This window comes from Rattus norvegicus, chromosome 14 (genome assembly GCF_036323735.1).
Source record: "Rattus norvegicus strain BN/NHsdMcwi chromosome 14, GRCr8, whole genome shotgun sequence".
Lineage (NCBI taxonomy): Eukaryota > Metazoa > Chordata > Mammalia > Rodentia > Muridae > Rattus > Rattus norvegicus.
In genome coordinates this window covers 31,920,760-31,944,495 of record NC_086032.1, presented here as the reverse complement: position 1 = coordinate 31,944,495, position 23,736 = coordinate 31,920,760, and the positions used below count along the sequence as shown (strand labels likewise).

The 23,736-nt window shown below is 44.5% G+C and overlaps 1 protein-coding gene across 4 annotated transcripts in view; it reads left to right on the top strand.

The window, feature by feature from the left end:
- Positions 1 to 23,736, top strand: part of Cep135 (centrosomal protein 135) — a 65,277-nt gene that overhangs the window by 5,555 nt on the left and 35,986 nt on the right. For all 4 annotated transcript variants that reach the window (XM_006250874.4, XM_223341.10, NM_001398887.1 and 1 more), the window contains exons 4-13: positions 126 to 293; positions 1,147 to 1,288; positions 3,046 to 3,130; positions 7,181 to 7,309; positions 8,908 to 9,123; positions 12,616 to 12,681; positions 15,393 to 15,531; positions 17,829 to 18,052; positions 21,318 to 21,470; positions 22,399 to 22,551. In XM_006250874.4, coding sequence (XP_006250936.1) covers positions 126 to 293; positions 1,147 to 1,288; positions 3,046 to 3,130; positions 7,181 to 7,309; positions 8,908 to 9,123; positions 12,616 to 12,681; positions 15,393 to 15,531; positions 17,829 to 18,052; positions 21,318 to 21,470; positions 22,399 to 22,551 — 1,475 coding nt within the window. The remainder of the gene's footprint in view (positions 1 to 125; positions 294 to 1,146; positions 1,289 to 3,045; positions 3,131 to 7,180; positions 7,310 to 8,907; positions 9,124 to 12,615; positions 12,682 to 15,392; positions 15,532 to 17,828; positions 18,053 to 21,317; positions 21,471 to 22,398; positions 22,552 to 23,736) is intronic.

Sequence of the window (23,736 nt, the reverse complement as noted above, 5' to 3'; positions counted from 1 at the left end):
GCAGATTTGTCAGTGGCGGCAGTCACTTGGCTTCCTACAGAGCCTCCGGAAGGCTCAGGAGGCGCCTTTCAAGCTTGCATGGATGGCTTGAGCCTTAGAACTGTTTTCGTCTTCGTCCCTTTCAGACTTGAAAATCACACTGAAGAAATCCTCACGAGAGACAGCTGATCTGAAGTTTCTGAATAACCAGTATGTCCACAAGGTCAGACTCCTGGAGAAAGAGAGCAAAGCTAAGGACGAAAAAATCCAGCAGCTTCAAGAAAAAAATCTGCGTGCGGTAGTACAGACTCCTGGTAACTCTGGTTTCCTTCCTAACGCACTTGGTTAAAGTAGTCGCGAATACAGAGCTGAGGACTCTACTTAGTTCTCACGAGGTCTATTCATTTAGAAGGTGTAGCTTCTGAGAAAGTAAACAGGCTCAGAGCTTTACTCCACTCCAAGGCCGTCTATCCACTTAGCAGTTCCTGTACCTACAGAGAGAACTGTGGAATATGCGCTCTAACTCAGATTATAGCATCAGAGGTGACCTCCTCTTATATGTGCATGCACACATGTAAGCTAGACGTCAACTTCCAGTGTCGTCTTCTGTCGCTTTCCAGATTGTTTGGAGACAAGGCTTCTCACTGAGTCTTGAGCTTGCCTACCAGGCTACACAGGCTGCCTAGCAAGTCCAGGAATCTTGTCTTTCCTCTCTGGTGCTGGGATTATAGGCATGGTACCAACACGTGGTTGCCAGGGACTGAACACCAGGGACTGAACGTCGGCGCAATCTCCCAGCCCCCAGTTACCTGTTCTTTTCACGGTGCTTGAGAAGCACGTGCATCTTGCTGTCAGTGCTCCTTGTCTGACCGTGATATGTTCGTACACGACACTGACCACTGCAAGGCACACTCAGCTTTTAATCCTCCAAAATCTAATCTAGCTGAGGGACAGTTTAAACCTGTGTGCATATGCCTAGCCTGCAGGCACGGAAACCTTATTTTATAACCTCGTCTCATCAGATGTTTCAGAAATACCTTGTTCAGTTACAGATGAGCGTGGATATGTACAGATGGGCCCACTTTATAACAGGTTGGCTTGTGCTGTTTAGTACCTAGGAAAGTGTTCTGTTTGCCCTTAGCCATCCATCTGTCTCTGCTTTCGTAGGGGGCAGGAAAAGAAACATTGCGTTTAGGCGCCAGCGGATGCAAATCGATGAGCCAGCCCCACCCTCGGAAGTCAGCTCCTACCCAGTTCCTCAACCAGAAGACCCGTACATCGCGGACCTCCTGCAAGTGGCTGACAATAGGTGTGTGATGTACTTCCTTTCCTCAGGCTGGGAGTGGGAGAGGTTTGGGAGAGGTATGCTTAGCATGCCGGAGGACCCAAGTTCAATCCCTAACAGTCGTCGTCGTCATCATCACCATCATCATCCTCATCCCCATCTTTGTTGGATTGATTGAACCCGTGATCACTGCTGTACTATAAGGTATACAGTGGGAAGGTTTGGGCTTGTCAATTGTCGTGTCCCCATGTCTAGCCCAGAACTTTGCATCAGCGCTCAATAGATATTTTCAGAATGAATTGTAATGTTTTTTTTTTTACTTCTTTAAAAACTCTGATTTCAAATAAGTCATGCATCTGAGGTTTCTGCCCATAGTTGCTGTAAAATAACTTACCACTGTTAAGAACCCATTTCAGTAGAGTCACTGTGACATTCAGTTTCACCTCTGAGTAGGTTGTCTTTCACTAGTCTCTACTGCTTCAGATATAGCAAAATGCCAGCTGGGCATGAATAGATTCCTAACATCATCTGCGATTCTTATCTCATGAGTTCGATGGCCCTGTATTCATCTTGCCTGAAATATAAATCAGACTTAGCAATGGATTCCGTTTCATTAAATGCTTATCAGACCTCCGGGGCAAGGCCCTGAGCAAGTGCCCTGAGGTCATCTGAGGAAGCTGCTGCTGCAGGCTGGAAACGCATGCAGTCCAGATGTCGCTAAGACAGTTATGGATGGTTAAGGGGTGAGAGCAAGTTCCAGTGATCCTGGGTGAGGCATCCACACTGTGGGGCACAGGGAGACAGTTCATAAGGACTTTGTGGTTCATATAGAGAACACAGGAGCTTTTCAAGCAGTCGTAATATCCAAAAGAGCATTGGTTGAGTCATTTAGTCTCTCCTAGTATCTATATGGCTACCTTGACCTTTTGTGGTCTGCTCATCTGTTCAAGGTCCAATCAGACCGCCTGGTGTTATTATTTAGAGAACTGTTTACACTGTAGAAGTGCCATCAGCCTGTGAAACGGTGGGCTGTTTTATTGTATGCTTTGGTGTGCACACACATTGTTTGCACGCCGTCTCTTCTGCATTGGTGCTGCAAGCCTTCATGCGTGCTCTTATTCTTAGAGTAGTAGTCACTGTTGGCTTCGGTAAGGGTTGGGATGAGCTCTCTGCTTCCTCCTTACTGTAGTGCCTGCTCAGTTTCTCTTCAAAGTACATGTGCTTCAGACTTTCCCACCCAAAGGGGGTTATGCCGTACCAAGCTGACAGGAGCCATGTAGAATTCAGATTATTTGGACAAAGTCTTGATTCTGTTAGAACTTAGAGGTTTTAGGAAAAGTAGGCTTTGCTGGAGTCACTTAGAACACTGCGGTTTTCTCAGTTCTTTTTTCTCCAGAAGTATAAAGTAGTTTATTAGGCAACACAGGGTTGGTTAGGGTCAGAAAACACCCTTATTTCATTTAGTGATGTTGTGAATTTTGAACCGGATTTTCCGTTTCCTGAACCTAAAAATGGTAGCTGTACCTCAGAGTTGTTCCGAGGACCCAGTGAGGCAGTGAGCTGTTCTACTGCGTGATGCATGTGGGCTTCACGTCACTCAGTGTTGACTTCTGCTCCTGTGGCATTAGCTCTCCAGGTGATGCATTCACGCCGAGGCACTGTCCCTTGAGCACAGCCCTGGGTCCCTCCTACAGCAGCATCGCGTTGATGGTCCATGTGGTGTCTTGTCTCGTAACCAAAGTCCCTGTTACACTGGCTGACATTGGTCCTCCGTGTTTCAGGATTCAGGAGCTGCAGGAGGAAGTGCACCAGCTGCAAGAGAAACTAGCGCAGATGGAGAAAGGAGTGCAGGACTACAGCAGGCAGGTGGGGCTGTCTTCATGTCTCCTTTGTGGCTCTGGGCTGAGATGTGTGCGCTCTGATGGAGCGTGACTAGAGTAGCCTTTATTTGATGTTACACATTCCTAGTTTCAAGCTAGCCTTTTTCCTTTCCAAAAAGCTTGTTCGTTGAGTTAATAGGTGGAGTAGCTCTACGGTGCCTGGTCCATTCCCTTCTTACTCACTGAGGTGAGCCGTAATTTTAGTTTTAGTCTTTCATTGATTTAAAGTATCTCCCTAAATAAAAAAATTTCCTCAAATAAAAATTAGAAGTATGTAACTATGTTCATTTCGAGAATAATTTATTGTAGAATGGCAACATACTTTTATACTTCTATTTGTTAGGAGGGCCAACAAGATGGCTCAGTGGGCAGAGGTGCTTGCCGCCAGGCCTGATGCCCCGAGTTCGATCTCCAGGACCCACATGGTGGAGGGGGAGAACTGACCCATAAAAGTTGTCCTGTGGGGCTGGGGATTTAGCTCAGTGGTAGAGCGCTTACCTAGGAAGCGCAAGGCACTGGGTTCGGTCCCCAGCTCAGAAAAAAAGAACCAAAAAAAAAAAAAAAAAAAAGTTGTCCTGTGACCTCCATTTATGAGGGGCACACACAGAATATATAAATAAATCATTTTTTAAAACAAAAAGGAAATAATTGTATTATTATTATTTTATTTAATATTTACTTGGAATATAAATTTTTGAGAGCTCTTCTGGGCTCCTGGAAGTATTGCAGCGCGACACAGGTGTCCAAGAAGTGAGAGCTCAACAGGTGCCACATTAGATCATAGCTACAGTGAGCTGGACTCTTGTCTTCGTGTGGGTGTCTTTTTTTATTATTGGTTCATTTATTTACATTCCAAATGTTGCAGTGTTGCCCACTTCCTGGTCCCCCCTCCAAGGATTCTTCACCCACTTCCCCCTCCCCTTTGCCTCTGAGAGAGTGCTCCTCCCCCACCCCCACCCTCACCCACTCACTCACCCCCCAGCTTACCCCACGCCCCCATCCCTGTTCCCTGGGGCATCAAGTCTCTGCACGATTAAGCACATCCTCTCTACACTGAGACCAGACAGGGCAGTCCACTACTACTTATGTCCCAGGGCCATCGACCAGCCCATGTCTGCTCTTGATTGGTGGCTTAGTCTCTGGGAGCTCCCAGGGATCCAGGTTAGTTGCCACTGTTGGTCTTCCTGTGGGGTTACCATTCCCTTCAGCTCCTCAGTCATTTCCCTTAACTCTTTCATGAGGGTCTCCATCCTCAGTATCTGAATCTGTCTCAGTCAGTTGCTGGTAGCATTTCTCATGAGGACAGCCATGCTGGGCTGCTGTCTGTAAGCACAACATGGCATCAGTAATAGTGTCAGGGTTTAGTGTCTGCACATGGGATGGATCCCAAGTTGGGACGGTCACTTGGTGGCCTTTTCTTCAGTCTCTGCTCTATTTCTGACCTTGTATTTCTTTTAGTAAGGAAAAATTCTCGGTCAAAAATTTTGAAGGTAGAGGTGGCCCCGGATCATCCCTCCACTGGGGTCCTGTCTGTCTCCTGGAGGTAGGCTCTTCAGGTTCTGTCACCGCACTATTGGGCATTTCAGCTAGTTCACTACTGGGCATGTGGGCCTCTCACATTCCAGTTCTCTGGGACTCTCTAGAGGTCCCCCCGCCCCCAACCCGTGCAACTGCATATGTCCATCCATCCTGACCTCTCGGACTTCTCTCCTGTCTCCTCCCACACCTGATCCTGCCTCCCCTTCTTCTCCCCTTCCTCTCCTCTCCTATCCAGGTCCCTCCATCTCCCCTTCTAAATGGGACTGACGCATCCTCACTTGGGCCTTCCTTCTTGATAAGCTTCCTACTTCTGGGAGTTGTGTCATGGGTATCTGAACTTTTTGGCTAATATCCACTTTCAGTGAGTACATATCATACATGTCCTTTTGGATCTAGATTACCTCACTCCGGATGACATTTTCTAGTCCCATCCATTTGGCTGCAAACTGTATGACTTGTTTGACCAGCATACTTTGTTTCTTACTGTGCTCACTGGAGTTTAAACTTGTTAACATGTTTCTTGTGTATATGGCTGTATTTTTGTTTTTTGTAGAATCTGTACATATAATTCTATATGTACCTAATATGTTAGTATAACCGTTAGTTTGCAAAGTACTTTGAAAATTTGTTTGCATTAGAAAGAATTTAAAGGAAATTTAATATCATCAAACAAACAAACAAAAAAAAAACCAGAAACACTTTTGTGAAGACAGTAAAAGCAGTGTTTCTTGACCCACAGGTCGTGACCCCTTGGGGGTCACATATCAGATATCCTGCATATCAGATATTTGTGCTACAATTCATAACAGTAGCAGAATTACATCTATGGTGTAGCAACACACTGATTTGATGGCTTGGGCCACCACCCATGAGGAGTTGTACTATAAAGAGTCAGAGCCTTAGGAAGGGTGAGGACCACTGCACTGAAGTACCGGGTACTTACCCTGAAGTACCGGGTACTTACCCTGAGCTGTAGCAAGCAAGGGAAGGTGCTGGGCTCGACTCTCAACATAGCAAAAACTGACCAAAAATGCACAAATTGGATGTTGTTGTTCTTTTTCAGTTTGTAACCTGATTTCCCCCAAGAACTTTATACAAATAAAAACCCAAACACCGCCATCTCTCTGAGGTGAAGGGAGCAGAGGATGTGCTCTGCCCTTCTGATTCAAAGCACCATTGACTGTCTCTGCATCCTAGTCGAGTCCTCTCTGCTATTGATTCTTTTTGCTTGAGTTTGCTTTTCTCAGAACTTATTCCAGATTGCGAGAGCCAGTTCTCTGAGCCAGGGGTTCAGCTCAGCGGTGGCACTAACTGAGCATGCTCAAAGCCCTGGACGGAAAGCAATACCAGCACATACTAGCACCCCTGTATTCTGCTGTCCCCAACCTCTCCTGACACCGCCTTCTCAGGCTGTTTCCTTGTTTCAGCTTCCTGTTTGTACCGTTAGTAATATTTGTACTCAGGGTCTCCTAAGGCTTAGTGGGCAGGGATTCTTCTGGCTCAGTGCTCAACCTCGCACGTTCAGTCCAGTCATGCTGAGTCATTTCTGCTGCCTCAGATGTTTCCCATGATTCTGTGCTTTGGTGCATCCTGCCTGGGGCATCCTTTCTCTTGTTACAGCATTGCTATAACCTTGTATGGACATTCTGTATGGACATATTTAGCACAGCCTTTGGTGTGTGACAGGCACAGAATGCAGAGTGGGTTGCTGTGTCCCTTTAACTGCTGATGCTGTCAGCACAGCATTGCCTTCACTCTTCCTGTTTGCCAGCCACTGTCCCGATGCTTGCTGGCTTTCCCTGTTAAGCTCTCTGTTCCTCAAAGTCCGAGTTCATTGTCTCATTCGTCCTTACACCGACCACTGTGTGTCCAGAATTATTGAGCTGAATTGTTTTCCCCCCTCTGTTTTTGGAGAAAAGAAAACAAAAAAAGCGTGTGTGCCTTCATGCATTTTTTCCCCAGTTCTTTCACGTGAATTAGTGTTAGCATATGGTTAATACTGGTCCTTTGATTAAATGTAAATACTAATTAATTCACCCTATTTTTTGTGTCCTTTTAAGTACTGAGTTAGATAGCAACTCCGTTTTCAGTCTTTCCCTTTTGTTCACTTATTCATTCATCCTGCCGAGCACCACAGCCTTACTCCAGTACCTGAACGTGTGTGTAGTCTGCCAAGACATAGCTCTTCATATAAACAATTGCCTAATTTTAAAGGAGAGAAACAAACTAAACATTCAATTAGATTCAGTTGTATACTGGCGTGCTATGTTGGTACTGTTAACATTGCCCTGCTCTGTGCTTATACGCATGTGCATTCCAGTATAAATGGTGCCCGCTGTGAGCACGGCCGGGATGTGAGCACGGCCGGGATGTGAGCACGGCCGGGATGTGAGCACGGCCGGGATGTGAGCATGGCGGTGTCTGAATGATGCATAGAGTTAAAGATTTGCTTTGTAACCAGACTTTATCAGCTGAGCGCACAACTTTCTGTTCTCAGATCGAACTAAGAGAACGAGAAATAGAGCGACTGTCCGTTGCTGTGGATGGCGGCCGTTCCCCTGACATCCTGTCTCTGGAGACTAGAAATAAAACCAACGAGAAGCTTATTGCTCAGTTAAATATCCAGGTACTGGCTCTTAGGCTTGTTTCATACAGTGTGTAAACTAGGTTTTTATAGTATCTGTGGGTTCGTAAAGTGACAGGCTTGTTCACTGAAATATTAGTTATAAGATAATTTTTGTTAGTTTGTTTATTTCGAGACAAGGTCTCACTGTATAACCTTGGCTTCCCTGAAACCCTCTCTGTAGACGAGGCTGGCATTGAACTCACAGAGATCTGACTGTCTCTTCCTCCCGAGTGCTGGAATTAAAGGTGTGTGCCACTATGCCTGCCTCTGGAGGGTTTCTGATAGAGCCGGAGTGTGTAGAAATAGGGTAGCTTTAGAGAAATCAGAGGGCAGCACCTAAGATAGGCCTAATGTGACAAGGCCGTTACCCCGGCAGTGCCTTCAGTTTCCCCTTAAAACAAAACAGAACAAAACGCTATGAATAAGGGAAGTGTGCGAATAGTAACTGTGCTCGGGAGGGAGAGACAGGAAGATCAGTCATGGCCAGCCTCAGCCCTGTAGTAAATTCTAGACTACCACAAGTTACCTGAGACTCTATCTTAAAAGACCAAAACAATGAAATATATAAAAATAGAAAACACAAACAATATTTTAAAATATATTTTCAAAACTTATTTTTGTGTATTGGAGAATTCTTGATGGCTCTGTATTTTTAAAACCTTAATGACTTTTATAGTGTAAAAGGTGATTTTAAGGTATACATATATATTCTATATGTCATAGATTATATGTACTGGCCATAATATATGCTAAATATCTTTCATATTTTACATACATATTATATATCATATCCTAATATGTAATCTATTAATGCATTAAGCATGTAGCTTTGTAATAAAATGCTGTGTATGCAAAACCCAAGCCCAGTCCTCGCTTCTGCCTTTTCATTCTCAGATCAAAGCAAGGGGCAAGGAAGCACAAGCCTTCTGTGTCACCTGTGCGTAGCTGGGTGGAGTGTGTCACCTGTGTGTAGCTGGGTGGAGTGTGTCACCTGTGCGTAGCTGGGTAGAGTGTGCTCAAAGCATATAGAGTAGCACTCAAATACTGCTCTCCAATGGGGATGTGGATCCAGACAGAGGGAATTAATTGTAGATAATGTATTTACCCGTAGATCCAAAGTTTCATTTCAGCATAGAATACATTTGCTTTTCTAAAATCATAAAACAAACAAAACCCCAGGACAGTGACCCTTCGTGTGTTTTCCGTTTATCTCGCGTCTCAGCTTAGACTGGCCATCCTTCAGGTCTGGCAGCTACACCTAGATGCCAGTAGCTATGGTACTGGGCAGCACATGCTAATCTCATCCTGACAGTACTGTCTTACTCTTAAAGCTCTGTTGGGAACCCGTTCACACAAAGTTCTTATCCTTTCCATTGTATTTGAAAACCAACGCCAGTGAACATGTATTTCTATTAAAGTTACATTGTGAGTTTTGGCAAAAAAAAAAAATAGTATTTAGGGATGCACATACAAAAATAGCTAGATTTAGCTTCAGCGCCGTTTAATATAGTGTTTAGAGCCTCTGGTTTGAAGAGTCAGAGTTTTGGATAGTTTTTCAATTCATGTGCCTAATCACAATGATTATAACTTGCATTTAGGTTGACTTCCTTCAACAAGCTAATAAGGAACTGGAGAGGCGTATCCAAGAGCTCATGGAGACCAAGGCGACAGTGACAACTGAGGTTGTGAACCTAAGCAACAGAAACGAAAAGCTCTGCCAGGAACTAACAGAAATCGACCAGATGGCCCAGCAGCTGGAAAGGCACAAGGAACAAGTGCTGGAGACGGCAGACAGGGAGCTCGGGGAGGCAAAGGTGACAATGCCGATGCCCGGCCTGGGCTGTGACCGCAGCACAAAGCTGGGCTAGGGAGAGCTGGGCTGGCTTTGGGGTTTGCTCAGTGGGAGTCTGTTTCTGCCTTTCATAATCTAAGGGATTTTGTTTGTTTTGGGTTTTTTATTTGTTTTTTCGAGACAGTCCTGGAACTTGCTCTGAACCCAGAGATCTGCCAGCTTCTGCCTCTGGGATTAAAGGTGTGCACCACCACGCCTGGATTTTTTTTTTTTTTTTTTAAATTTTATTTATATTTTATGTATGTATACCTGCAGGCCAGTAGAGGGCATCAAACTTTATTATACATGGTTGTGAGTCACCCAGTGGTTGCTGGGAATTGAGCTCAGAACCTCTAGAAGAGTAGTCAGTGCTCTTAAGGGCTACTCTACTCTATCCCCAGTAATTCAAGATTTCCTTAGCATTATTTCCACCCTCTAAAACATTGCCTCTGTTTCAGTTGGTTTAGTTCTCCTGAAGCATGCTTGTTCATAGAATAAATGTCTAGACTCTGTCCTGTTTTCCTCCATAGTTTCCACCCCTGTCCTTTCATCTCTGAAGTCTGTCCTCTTGTCAGATTTAACTCAGGAATCCTTGAAAGATTATATTTGCATGTGTGTATGTGTGCATATCATGTGTGTGCATGTGTGTGTCTATATTCATATGTGTAGACTTGCCTATATGCATTAGGGAACATGCTTACCTGTGAGCAAGTGTGGAGACCTGAAGCTGACACTGGCCATCTGCCTCCTCGGTCACTGTTTATTTATTGGGGCTGGTTCTGTTCCCGAGCTCCGAGCTCACTGACTCAGCTTGTCTAGTGTGTGAGCTGGCCCTGTGGACCCTATCTCAGACTCTCCAGTCAGCCACGTCAGCCCAGCTTTCACAGGGCTTCTCAGGATCCCAACTCTGGTCATTAAGCCAGCACAGTTTGCACTTTATCATCTGAGACATCTCTCCAGCCCCCAAAGGCATTTAAAAACATTTTACATGTATATTTTATAGTTGGTAACTACCATTCTTCATCTATCTGCTAAAAAAGATGCATAGGGTGAAATTTCCTGATTATAGTGTTAATCTCTTAAAGCAAGTTTACTGTTATTTAAAATGTAACAGTGAGTCCAAATGACCTTTTCTCCTTGAAAGTCTTGCAAAATTGTACCCCATTTTAACACCTTATGCTTGCTGCCCTTTTTATGATCAGTGTACCATACTGTCCTAGAATAAAAGAACATGGATGAATTGAATTTTTTCTTTTAAGTCTTTGACTCTAAAGTTCAAAGTGTCATAATATTCCTCCACATGGTATTATCATTACCATTGTTAGTAATTGCTAGGTCAAAGGGACAGATAGTTCACAGTACTTGTAAGTATTTTTGTTTTTCCAGGCCAGGTTTCTTTTCTTTTTTTTTTTTGGAGCTGGGGACCGAACCCAGGGCCTTGCGCTTGCTAGGCAAGCGCTCTACCACTGAGCCAAACCCCCAACCCTTGTAAGTATTTTTAAAGTAAATTTGTATTTTAAATATATCCCAATGAAATGTAATGGGAGAAAAATAAAACCTTCAGCCAGCTCCAGCCTGGCCTTAAATGATCTATGTATCTGACACTTCAAAGGGTTTTTTAAAATCTTGAAATAGTGTGCTTTTAAACCACAAATGAAATTTCTTTGAAGCAGAGTGCTAACAGCAGTTGGGAAAGGGAGAGTAAGAGTAGAGAACTCACACATACCTAGACCACAGGCAGGGTCTTGAGCAGGTCATCTTTAAGGAGCACTGTGTGTAAATTAAGTAACGAGATGCCAGTCTTTAAAAGCTGGGAAGATGCTGCCCAATGGTAGAACACTTTCTAGTGGGTCTATGCACCTGGGCTCTCTCTCCAGTACCACAGTTCAAAGCAGAACTGGTTGTGCCCTCCAGCTTGGTATCGTGCTTGGGAACTCTTCCTGTCCAGAGTAGATAGATCCATTGTGAAGCCCACTGTCTGCATCACTGCATTTGTGTTAAGTGATGTTACTCCATAGCTAGTGAAAGAGAAGGACACTATATCAACATAATACAGCTATTAATAAAAAGCCCACAACAAACACACTCAGTGTTGAAAGACTAAAATCCTTTACTCTAGAATCAGGAGTAAGTCTAGGATACGTTCATTATTTCTGTTTAGCATCATCCTGAGCCAGAAGCAGAGGCACACACCTAGAAATCCCAGCATTTGCAGGGACTGAAGCAGGAAGACTGTGTTTTAGGCTAACCTGAGATACTTTGTGAACCGTATCTTGATAAAATTAAACTAAACTAAAACACAGTACTGGAAATCCTCAGCAATTAGACACAAACAATAAAACAGAATAAAAGAGTGACAATTCTTTGATCATATGTGACATGATCTTAATTGTGGAAAATCCAAAGATTTGTACACAATGAAATAGAATAAACAAGTTAAAAAAATTGCATGTTAACACAACACACACACACACACACACACACACACACACACACACACACACACACACCAGATGCTAAGTATATACTACGTATAAAAAGAAAATCTAACAATGAAATTAGTAAATCCTATTTGTAACCAAATCAGGAAGAATGCAGTTAACCAGTGAGGTAGAAACTTAAGATACAACAGAACACTAGTGACAACTGAAGGATGTGTACGTGGAAAGGCGTCCTGTGTTCCCGTGAGTGTGGCTTAGGAGACCCGTGTTGTAATACAGTCTGTGCATTCAGCTCAGGTCCTATCAGAATGCAGTGCCAGTTTTTGCAAAAGTAGAAAATTCTATGGACTCTCAAGGGACAGCCAAACAGTCTTGGGAGAAGACTTTGGAAGAAGCGGATTAGGATGTCACCCCGTTAGCGGAGTGCTCGCCTCACATGCCTGCGGCCTTGGTTCTGATCTTCAGATCCGGGCTGCTGGGTTGGGGTGTGTAACGCATGTAGTTTTGGTTCTGCCTTTCTGCTTTTAGTGTATTGCAATGCACCTCTGTTCTTTCCACTCTCCGCTCTCTACTCCTTTCTGTATCTTCTGTGTTTTCGCATGCAATGTATTGAATGTGGCGCTTCATGGCCTGTTGACAGGGCCCACAGATGTCAACTTGAAGCAACAATAGATGGTTGTGGGATCCCAGTATTGCTGTCTTGGTTGTAGTGTGAGCAATCGAGGTTGGTAAGAGCAGACTGAGAGCAGGGAGAGCATGGTTAGGAATTGACTGTCATCATTCCCAACACAAGGATCGAGAAGGGAGAGATGGTTCTTGATAAGTGAGTTCTCACAAGCACTGAGTACTAAACCACAGTATTAAACAGGTGCCTCATCCAAGCTTATTCTCTGTTCATTGGGGCTGGGTATTGGGTTCAAGTCCCAGACCTTATGGATCGGGAAAATGCAAACCAGCGCTCTCATCTGGGATGCCATAGTGGCCGGATAGTCTTAGGGTCTTAGATACTTACCTAACAGGCTTTTTATTCCTAGAAAGAGATTAAAAGAAACCTCTCTGAAATGCGGAACCTTGAGGAAAAAATGTCAAAACTGCAATGGGTAAGTTGATGACACACTGTTGCCAGTGTTTTCAATGCTGAATCGATGCTTTGTTTCATAGGTCTATTGAGATAAAATGTGTATGCACAATATTCAGTCGTTTTAGTGGACCTTGTGGTTTTACCACAGTCACAGAGCTGTACAACCATCACCACCAAGCCCAGAACACTCATCATTCTGAAAAGAAATCTCATTCCCATGAGCAGTCACCCTTCTGCTTAGTTCCTGACAGCCGCTCACCTACCGTCAGGGTCTAGAGTTCTCCTGACCATTTGTGTAAATGAATGATGAAGCCTATGTTCTTTTGCATCAGGCTTCTTTCATTGAGGGTGTTGTCATGCTCTGTGAGGGTGCAGCATGGATGGGAACTCCATTCCTTTCTATAGCTGAGTATACATGGTCCACAGTGTGATTATGCAATTCCATACTGTTTCTCTAACCATTCACAGTGCAGGTTTGTAAGTAGAACTGAAAATTTGAGAGCCCTGCTATCAATTCTATATCCCTCTAGCTATAGTTTCTCTGATTGCTACAGTAACATCATAACTGGTAGTTATTTATTTGTTGACTGTTATAAAAGTACTCTTTGCAATTGCTTTGGTGTACTTTAAGTGACTTTCATAGTCACAGTGCTTGACCCTATGCCTTTTTAGTGAGAAAGCTAGGCTTCATGCCAAGAGACCTCTTGATACAGAGACTGCGTGGAATTAGCAGGTGCCTTACAAGTTAAAACTGATGGTCACTTGGGGGGTGAGGGTCGGGGGCTCTCTTCAGTGTGATAACTTGCTATGTCAGAAGTGTTTCTGCAAGATTAGAAACAGAGACCAACAAAGATGACTTGCATTCTTCGTTATGTGTAGTCTAAGCTGCTGTATTTGGGATGCCTACATTTCTGTGTTACGGTAGCATGCATTCACTATTCGTGCACATAGTATGGACAGCACATGATAACTGGCTTCTTTCTTCCTCTCTCCCTCCCTCCATCCTACTGTCCCTCCCTCCCACTCTTCCTCCCTCTCTCCCTTCCTCCCCCACCTCCCTCCCTTCCTCTCTTCTTCCTTCCTTCCTTTCTGAGACAGGGATTCTCTGTGTAACAGTCCTGGCTGTCCTGGAACTCCATTTGTAGACCAGGCTAGTCTGGGATTCACAGAGATCCACCTGCCTCTGCCTCCCAAGTGCTGGGAATAAAGACATGTGCCACCACTGCCCAGTGATAGTGGCTTCTTTATAAGTTGAGCTCAGCAAGTCTTGACTCTGACGTTGAGTAACTGTGTCAACTAAGCCTGCGGAAGGAGCTTACTCTCGAGTCCTGTAACGGCAAAGGAGGTGTTGCTGAGGTGTTCTTTGGAACATGGCCTCTGTGAGCCACAGGGTGTGTTTGCTGCTGTTCACTAATGCCTGACATTGTGAGAGCTGAGAATGATTGACAGGGCTGTCTCAGACCCATGAGATCGTCAGTGATGCTAGCTGACACTCACATCCAGGAGTCTCTTATATTTCCTGTTAGTATTTCTGCAGTGTGTGTGTTTCAGAGATAACAGGGATGTTGTTCGCTAATGTTCACTAAGCCCTTGCCATGGCGGAGACAGTGACTATGTCCCTGGTCTGTTCTGCTGCCTCTGGAAGCATAGGCGTGAGTAAGTCATGTTGTACATATTCATTTAGAGAGAAGTCGGGTAAATACTAAACAAATGAGTTCCACTTTCCACAGAGGAGCGTCTGTTAGCATCTGGGCTCCATGGTGCATTTGGTTTTTTTTTCCTTTATTTGTTTACTTTCTTTTAAGTTTTTTTACATGCAGTGTATTTTGATCATACTTTTTCTCCACCAGTTCCTCCCAGATCTACCCAATTTCCATATGCATTCTCCTCTCAAAACAGAAGCAGAGGTCAAAACAAAAAACAAACAAACAAAAAAACCAGTAAGACAAAAAACAAAACAAAACAAAACAAAACAAAACACTAAACCAAAACAAAAAGCACAGACAAAACCATGGAGTCCGTTTCATGTTGGCCAACTTCTGGGCCTGGGGCCTGCCCTGGAGTGTGGTTAATATACAGAGTCACACTCCATTGGAGAAAACTGAGTTCCCTTTCCCTGCAGGTGTAAAATGGAGACAGCTTCTTGCTTCTCTGCTGTCACCCTGTCTGCCTTGAACCTGTACAAGCCCTGTGCACTCAGCCACAGTCCCCGAGTGCGTCAGTCCTGTGGTGTCTGAAGTCTCTGTTGCTTGCAGTCATCCACCATCTTTGGCTCCTACACTCTACCACATGATCCTTGAGGGCAGGCTTGATAAACACATCCCATGCAGAACCGAGTACTCAAGTCGCTCACTCTCCACACACTGCCCACTATGGGTCTCAGTGTTAGTTCCCATCTACTCTGAGAAAGAAGCCTCTCTGATGAAGGCTAAGACTGGCAGTGGTCTGAGTCCCAGCACAGTGTGACAGCTGTGGGTCCTTGTATAGTACATTTGTCACTAAAAGTATATGCACACATGCACACACACGTGCACACATATGTGAATATACTGGTATAGATAGACAGACAGACAGACAGACAGACAGACAGACAGACAGACAGACAGACAGATAGATAGATAGATATAGACAGACAGATATATGCTTATAAAAATATCCATTTTACCTGTAATTGCTACAATGGTTAATAAAGTTATTAGAATATTCAATTATAGAATGAACATTTTGCAGGAATTAGATGTAAGCAATAAGGAGAAGGAGAGACTGAATGGTGAACTACTTTTAAAGTCAGACCTGGAGACGGTTGTTCATCAGCTTGAACAAGAAAAGCAAAGACTTAACAAAAAACTGCAGAGTTTTGCAGTCACAGGTAAGATGCTGTGTTTATTAGTAGATGAGCTTTTGTGCGTCTGTTAACAACCATTTGTCGAACACTGACTGTGAAACCCAGACGATGCTGGGCAGTGTGGACATAGTGGGAACCCCCTCCCCGGTACTTTGAGATGGAAATGTATGCTCCTTTGAGACAGACCAAGATGAAATGGCAGAAAATCATTCAGTTCAGAGTCTTTACGGACTGTTGTATTGCCTTAAAATCTGCCCCCAGTGTCCCTGTTTGACCACCCACTACTCTGGAGTTCCTCGTTCCATCCCAAGAGGCCTGTCCTCCCTTCAGCAGCAGGTCTGCCCTTCCACGTGCTCCCTCACGGAGCAACGAGTGCTCCTTACCTGGCAGCTTTTACTCCTGCATTAACCACGGTTGCCCCATCCTTCTCTCTTTCCTACTTTCTTCTGCTCCCCCTGACCATTTCTTCCTGGCATGGAATGGTCAGGTCATGGCTTTCCTAATGTCTGGGACTGTTAGTCGCATCTAGTGGACTGTGTATCTGCTGAAGAAATGAAGAGAAGATGGCAGTACATCAGATAGAACAACTTTATTTTTCAATCCTTTTTTACAGTACAGTACATCCCCAACCCCTTCTCCAAGAGGATGTCCCCATCCCCACCCCACCAGACCTCCCCACTCCCTGGGGCCTCAAGCCTCTCGAAGGTTAGGCGCATCTTCTCTCACTGAGGCCAGACCTGGAGTCCTCTGCTGTATATGTGTGGGGGCCTCATATCAGCTGGTGTTTGCTGCCTGGTTGGTGATCCAGGGTCTGAGAAATCTTGGGGGTCCAGGTTAATTGAGACTGCTGGTCCTCTACAGGGTCCTCCAGCTTTTCCCTAATTCAATCACAGGCTTTCTGGCGTCTGTCCATTGGTTGGGTGTAAGTACCTGCATCCGACTCAGCTGCTTGTTGGGTCTTTCAGGGGACAGCCATGCTAGACTCAGTAATAGTGTCAGGCCTTGGAGCCTCCCCTTCAGCTCTTAAGTCAGTGTCTGTCTGTTTCATGAGGCTGAACTCTGAAGTTGCTAGTATTATCTTCAGTCTAGATCATGGAAAAGTACCTTGTCAGGTGGATTGGACACAGTGGTGTGGTCTCACAGCCCCAGGCACTTGACAGGGCCCATTCGAACCTGGACTTTGAGTCTTCACAGTGTAGCGACATCTGCCTCAAAAATAACAGTAGGAAAAACTAGTAATCGTGTTTATTGAAAGAACACTGTGAGTTGGTTTGGGTTTTTTGTGTGTTAAATCCGAGGTCAGTGACATAGCTTGCTGACAGGCAGGCTTCCTCTCAGAGCTCCTTTAGGGTCTCTGGGACCCCCACCCCCACACACACAGAAATGCATTGTTTCTGTTTATAGTACTAAATAGTATCTGGCTGAGATAACACCAACAGAGAGGGACAGTCACTTGTTGGACATTAATTAACGTTCATGTTTTTCTTGTGTTTTCTTCTCACTCTTCTCAGTATTTGCCCAGTCTGTCAGATCCTTGTGGTTGACACAAGAACAGCTATTTGTTTACCTGACTAGTCCACATTGTATATGCAGGGTTACCAAGGCTAACACTGTAGTTTACCTGACTAGTTCACATGTATATGCAGGGTTACCAAGGCTAACACTGTAGTTTACCTGACTAGTCCACATGTATATGCAGGGTTACCAAGGCTAACACTGTAGTTTACCTGACTAGTCCACATGTATATGCAGGGTTACCAAGGCTAACACTGTAGTTTACCTGACTAGTCCACATTATATATGCAGGGTTACCAAGGCTAACACTGTAGTTTACCTGACTAGTCCACATTATATATGCAGGGTTACCAAGGCTAACACTGTAGTTTACCTGACTAGTCCACATTATATATTCAGCGTTACCAAGGCTAACACTGTAGTTTACCTGACTAGTCCACATGTATATGCAGGGTTACCAAGGCTAACACTGTAGTTTACCTGACTAGTCCACATTGTATATGCAGGGTTACCAAGGCTAACACTGTAGTTTACCTGACTAGTCCACATTATATATGCAGGGTTACCAAGGCTAACACTGTAGTTTACCTGACTAGTCCACATTGTATATGCAGGGTTACCAAGGCTAACACTGTAGTTTACCTGACTAGTCCACATTATATATGCAGGGTTACCAAGGCTAACACTGTAGTTTACCTGACTAGTCCACATTATATATGCAGGGTTACCAAGGCTAACACTGTAGTTTACCTGACTAGTCCACATTGTATATGCAGGGTTACTAAGGCTAACACTGTAATCTGCAGAAAGAGAACTGACTCTGGAGGTTGAGAGGATGAGGCTAGAACACGGGATAAAACGTCGAGACAAGTCGCCCTCCCGTCTAGACACATTTCTGAAAGGCATAGAGGACGAGCGCGATTATTACAAGAAAGAGCTGGAGAAACTGCAGCATCTCATCCAGCGAAGATCATGCTCTGTTATTTACTGTGCTCGGGAGAAACCTCCTATAATCAAATGCTCAGAAAAGGTAAGACCTTCTATAAGAGTAATCAGAAGGGTGTGTGTGTGTGTGTGTGTGTGTGTGTGTGTATGTGTGTGTGTGTGTGACAGAGAGAGAGACCTTTTTGCTTTGTTGCTGTATTAAATGAAACATTAACACATTCTTTAAAAAGTCCTAATTTGACTTTTGTTTTATCCTGTAACTTGCAGTGTGGAAACTTGTATTACTAGGGAAACCTCCAAACAATAAAGGATAACGTTCTGATTCCTGTAAATTTAGGTTGAATAGCTAAGCCCTGAGAGGGATGTCGGCTTTCAGAAACTAGGACCCAGAGACTCCCATCACTGTACGCTTCTGCCCTTCCGGAGTTTCTGCTCTGGAACAGTTGTGCTCTGCCTCTGCTCACGGCATAGCTCTGCCCTCACGGCACACACCAAGCCTTGGTGTCCCTCCCCGCTTCGTCGGCTGAGTCGGGAGCATCATGGCTTTCAACTGAGCAAGTCTTCAACAGAACCTTTGTCGTTGGTGTGAGGTATACACCAGAAGTGCAGTTAACTAAGGCACTTAGTTGTTAGCCCTACTGTAACAAGTTGGCTAAAACTGTTCATTTGGAAGATTCGAAAAGAGGTAACCAAGCACATGTACGGCTGTACACAAAAAGTCCAAAGTTCAGAGTCAGCCCAGGCTGCACAGTGAACCCATCTTACAAAAGTGACCTGTGCATCCGTCACATGGTTTCCTTTTGGGTTTTTGCAAATAGGTTTGGTTTTTGTCTTGTTTTGTTTGTTGTCTGTTTTTGAAGCAGGGTACCGAGAGCAGGGTCCAGTGTGTGTTCTGACACTGAGTTCTTTCTCTACATCCGCATGGTGCTTCCTAACTGCATCTGCCAGTGTGTGCGTTACTAAAAGTTGATTCCTGAGAGATTAAAGTCACATGCTCCTAGTTAAGTCCTAATGGTTACCACTCTCTTGCTACTACCAACTGTATTTAGATTGTCCTTTCTCCTTTATCTTAAAGCTTTGGAGCTATAGAAGTCCTAAAGGTTTCTATGACAGGCATTATCTACAGAACAGGTAAAAGGAATGATGCCGGGACGGCCATTAGCTCAGAATCTGTTACCTTCTCCATGGAGACCGTGCATCCATGGTCTAATAGTTGCACGCCTTTTGCTCTGACTTTGCCTTTTAACCGTACCAGCCGATGGCTGTAGTTTGTTGGTCAGTATCAACACTGTGCTATGTGTTATACGCGGGATGAGTTGGTGGGAAAGGCAGTGCAAGCTCATTTATGTTTAATTATGCCCTTATTTCTCAGGAGAACAAGTCACTGGATCGTTCATTTTTATTGTGCAAAAGAATCACAAAATCTACTTGGTGTGCAGTGTTGAGCAGGTGATCCTGTCAACACCGAGTATGTACTCAGTTGCTTGGCTCACAGTGGGAAGTGGCGAGGCGTTGGTGAGGTGAAGGAAGAGTTAGGAGTTGCTTCTCGCACTCCCCTGCGTTGTGGGCAGCTGTGCTAAGCACGTGATTCGAATGAGTGTGGGACCGCTGTGAGCGTGGAGACCTGGGGAGCACACTGCCCACACAAAAGTGGATGTTTTAAGCACTTGTTGGCAAACAACAAAGGCCTCTTTCAAGCTGGATTTGGTACTTGCTGTGGCTGTCAGCTCCCTGCTTCGTGGTAGGCTGTTAGGCAGAGTTTCTTGGAATTATAATAAAAGGGACACTTTTACTGTTAGTGATCGCAGCCTCATGGGGAGTGAAGACTTCATGCTTTCTCTTGTCTTCGCTGGCAGCGTCTCCCACGTAACTGCACAAGCACACGGCTTTGGATTGGAAACCTGACACACGTCCCAGCTTCTTGCATCAGCATGTGATAGACCTCAGAGAAGCAGATTCCCTGCAGCCCTAATTCCTCATGGGCAGGCCCAGAAAAATAACCGCACCTTCTTACAGAGATTGGATGAGATGATCACATAAGGATCCTCTAGCAGAGTGTCTAGTTCCCACCTAGAAAATGGTTTCTTCCTTTATTTGCTTGATAGCTTAAAACATCTCTGACCCGCGTAGATGATTCAGCTCAGCGGATATACGCTGTCTGAATGAGACCTGGACTGTAGAGATTATGGCGATGGTTCCTTGCCCACTGTGGTGACTTACATCTGTAATCCCAGTACTGTGGGAGAGGCGAGAGGATTGCCACAAATTGAAGGCCCACCTGCCTGCAAAGCAAAGGCAGGCAGCCAGGGCTATGTAGTGAAACCCGCCTGGAAGTAAGAAGAGGAGTTTTGACATGATGTCGTGCTGGAGCACTGTGCGTGCTGTTTGTCAGTGTGTTGAGAGTAATAGAGTGGAGAAAGGGAGGGAATTAGCACACATTATAGTAATACTAAGGTAAGTACTGCATGTGAGATATATTTACAGAGAAGTGTAGAATCCCAACTCAAGCAGACCGGCCAGGAAACATTCAGGCGCCATACCAGGTACTGAACACAAATGACAGCAACGGGCACCTCCTGTGTCTCTCACAGGAGTTCAATTTAGTGAGCACGTTAGAGGCATCATTCAAATTTGAGGTGTATGTTGCCATTGAGCCACACCCTGACTGCTAAATAACTTTAAGATCTCATTTATATTAAGTGCCAATGAAGACTGTTTAGGACCAATCAGAACACTTGGAGTCGGTGACCATCCCTCCCAGTCACTTGAACTTGGACATGGCACAGATAGCCCTTACGTGGGTTGAATCTGGAGCAACTGGGGCTATTGTACATGAGAAGTTGACCTTAATGGTCAGTCATGGAAGACAGGTACACACATACCTCTGGACCCTCCTTGGCAGAGAGTTATAACCTAATGACTGAAAACTTACCATGTGTCAGAATGACGTGGAAGCTTGACAAAATGTCCTATACCCTGCGCCCAAAGATTCCAGCATGGACCAACTTCCTGCATGTGAACAGTTTCTGGGTGCTGCCCACTAGAGGCGATAGTTTAGGTGCCGTGTGGAATAGGACTACCTAAGGGCAGCAAATGTGGAACAGCTGACGAGGTCTGCACCGGTGGCATGGGCAGCCGTGGACCTTCCCGAGAACCGAGAGCTAGGGAGTGTGCACCGTTACTGCCAAAGCTCTCATCTGCTCGCTTGGACGCTGTCAGGAGTTCTTTACTTACATTAAGAAGGTGTCTGTTCTTCTGTCTGTCAGCCTCGTCACCAGCATGATTGTGACAACCACACGGTCATAATTATAACAAATGGTAATGTTCGTCTTTGTACTGTATTGTTTCAGGGTGACTGCAATTCCGACATTCATCTGATCACAAGAGAAAGGGATGAGCTTCAGCGCATGCTAGAAAGATTTGAGAAATACATGGAGGATATACAGTCCAACGTGAAACTGCTGACGGCAGAAAGGGACAGACTAAGTGTCCTGTATAAGGAAGTAAGACACTGCTTCTAATTAACCCATCAGCCCTTTAGGAACAGTTACTGTAACAGAACCACGGGTCCTGCAAGTTTTCAGCGCACCAGGGCTCGTGATTTTTTCCTTCCTAATTAACATGATAAGTGGTAGGATTGACTGGCTTGGTGTACTCAAAGCAGATAGTTCCCTCTCCTTTGCTGTCATGTTTGTTCCCCTCCTTTCTAGTTTATCAGTGTGTCAGGTCATTTAGAGATAGTCTCTTTGTTCTAAAATTAGCTGAACAGACTTAAGCTGGCATCAGCCAAAATTGTCCCTGGCTTTAGATATGCTGCACTTGTGCGGATCCCAGAGATAAAACAGTAAAATGGATGGGCACCTACTGTTGCAGTATGTTGATTGCATAGCCAGTCAGTGCGAGACGGTGCTGCACACATTCTCTAAGCTTAGCTCCCGGACAAAATCTGCTCTGGGAGGCCGGCAGCCTGGCCCTATTGCGGAGCCTGTCTTAGCGTCAGGGGAGTTGGGGAACAGATCCTAGAGTCTGTGGCTGGTTTGCCCCACACCCGCCTCCCATGAAGCCCCTTACTATTTTGACAGGAGGGAAGACATGTAAGTTAAAAGAGCCGTTTTTATTTCTGTGAGCTTTGCTAGGACTTGGAAGCGCATTAATTAAATGGATCCACTTCTGGAGTTTCCCCACAGAAGATTTAGCACTCAGCTTTCTTGAGTCTGCCTCGTTAATTCTCTCATTTCCAGTGTGTTGTGACCTCAGCCTCTCTCAATCTTCTTGTCACTGGGACTTTAGTATTTAATTATAATCCTGTTACTCTTATTTTGTTGGGATTTGGCAAGAAAGAAAAGTAGCATGTATTTAATATATCCCTATCATAGCCCCTTTAAAAAATGGAATATATCCTAAGTATTTTATATCTTTTAATTCTCTAAGGCAAAGGAAGAGTTATCTGCACTAAGACAGGAGTCCACTGGTTCACTGGCCCCCAACAATCTTGTAAGTTGTATAGAAAAGGAGAAAGAACGCGCATTATCTGACTTAAGAAGAATTACAGCAGAAAAGGAAGCTCTGAGAGAAAAGTTGAAAGTAAGTAGTACGGTTTACAGCCATGAAATGTAATTGAGTATTTGGGCAAAAGTGAAGACCCACCCCTTCCCCCCACCGCCTCCATTTATAACAGCGGTTACTGCATAGCCCAGCACAGCACGGCACGGCATGGCATGGCCCTGTCCCCAGCACACAGCACAAACATGCCAGCCCAGGCTGAACTACCTTTTGAGGTGGTAGTCACTATTCCAGTGTTGTCCATAGCTGTTTTTGTACCGTGGTGGCAGAGTTGAGAAGACACATTTGGCCCCCAAAGCCCAAGACATTCCTTATTGGTCCTTACAGCCACACCCTGAACTCGGGATTGTTTAAGTTCAAGTGAGGCCACCTTTTCTTCTTTATTTAATGACTTTATGGATATTTTTCACCTTGTATACAGTTTACCTATTTAATGAAGGGACAGTACAGTGGCTTTGCTATTCTTTTTCTCCATATTTTATAATCTTCACCTTAATTTTAGAAAAACTCTTTCCAACAGTAAGAAAACCTGTATCCATTATAATGGCTTCAGCTCCCCCAGGCCTCCTTAGCTGTAGCCATCACTAATTCAGTTTCTACTCTGTGGGTTGGCCTTCTTTGGACAGTTCATATGAACTGAATCATTAAATATGTGTGGGTTTTTTTCCTTTTATGTGCTAGGGATTGAATTGAGGGCCTTGCATTTACAAGGCGATCACCCTACCTCACAGTTAAATCCCCAGCCCATACGTGTTTTACGTTTGGTGTCTCTCCGCATGATATCCTTGAGGTCCATCCACGAGTCGTGCTTGTATGAATATTTGTGTGATGTTTTCATTTCCCTTGAGTAGATTATAATTTTTACAATTGTTCCCGAGTGTGTTAATACACCCAGGCATTTTTTCATAGAATATCCACGTGGTAAGTTTTGAGTGATCTTATTGTAGAAGCTATGGTTACCTCCAGTTAGTATTCTGAAAGCAGTGCCTTAAAAGTAGCCACTAAAATTACAAAGAAAAACAAGCCTTTTAAGCATAATCTCATGTTACAAATTTTCAGTTAAAGTTTAACATCTAAAGACAGTGTAAGAATGTTTTTAATTGAAGTCTTTTGGAATGTTTCCTTCTAGAAATTAAAAAAAAAAAAAGAGTTAAAATTACCAGAGAGAAAGCTGTGCAAATGGCAGCCTTGAGCTCAGCTTCTTGC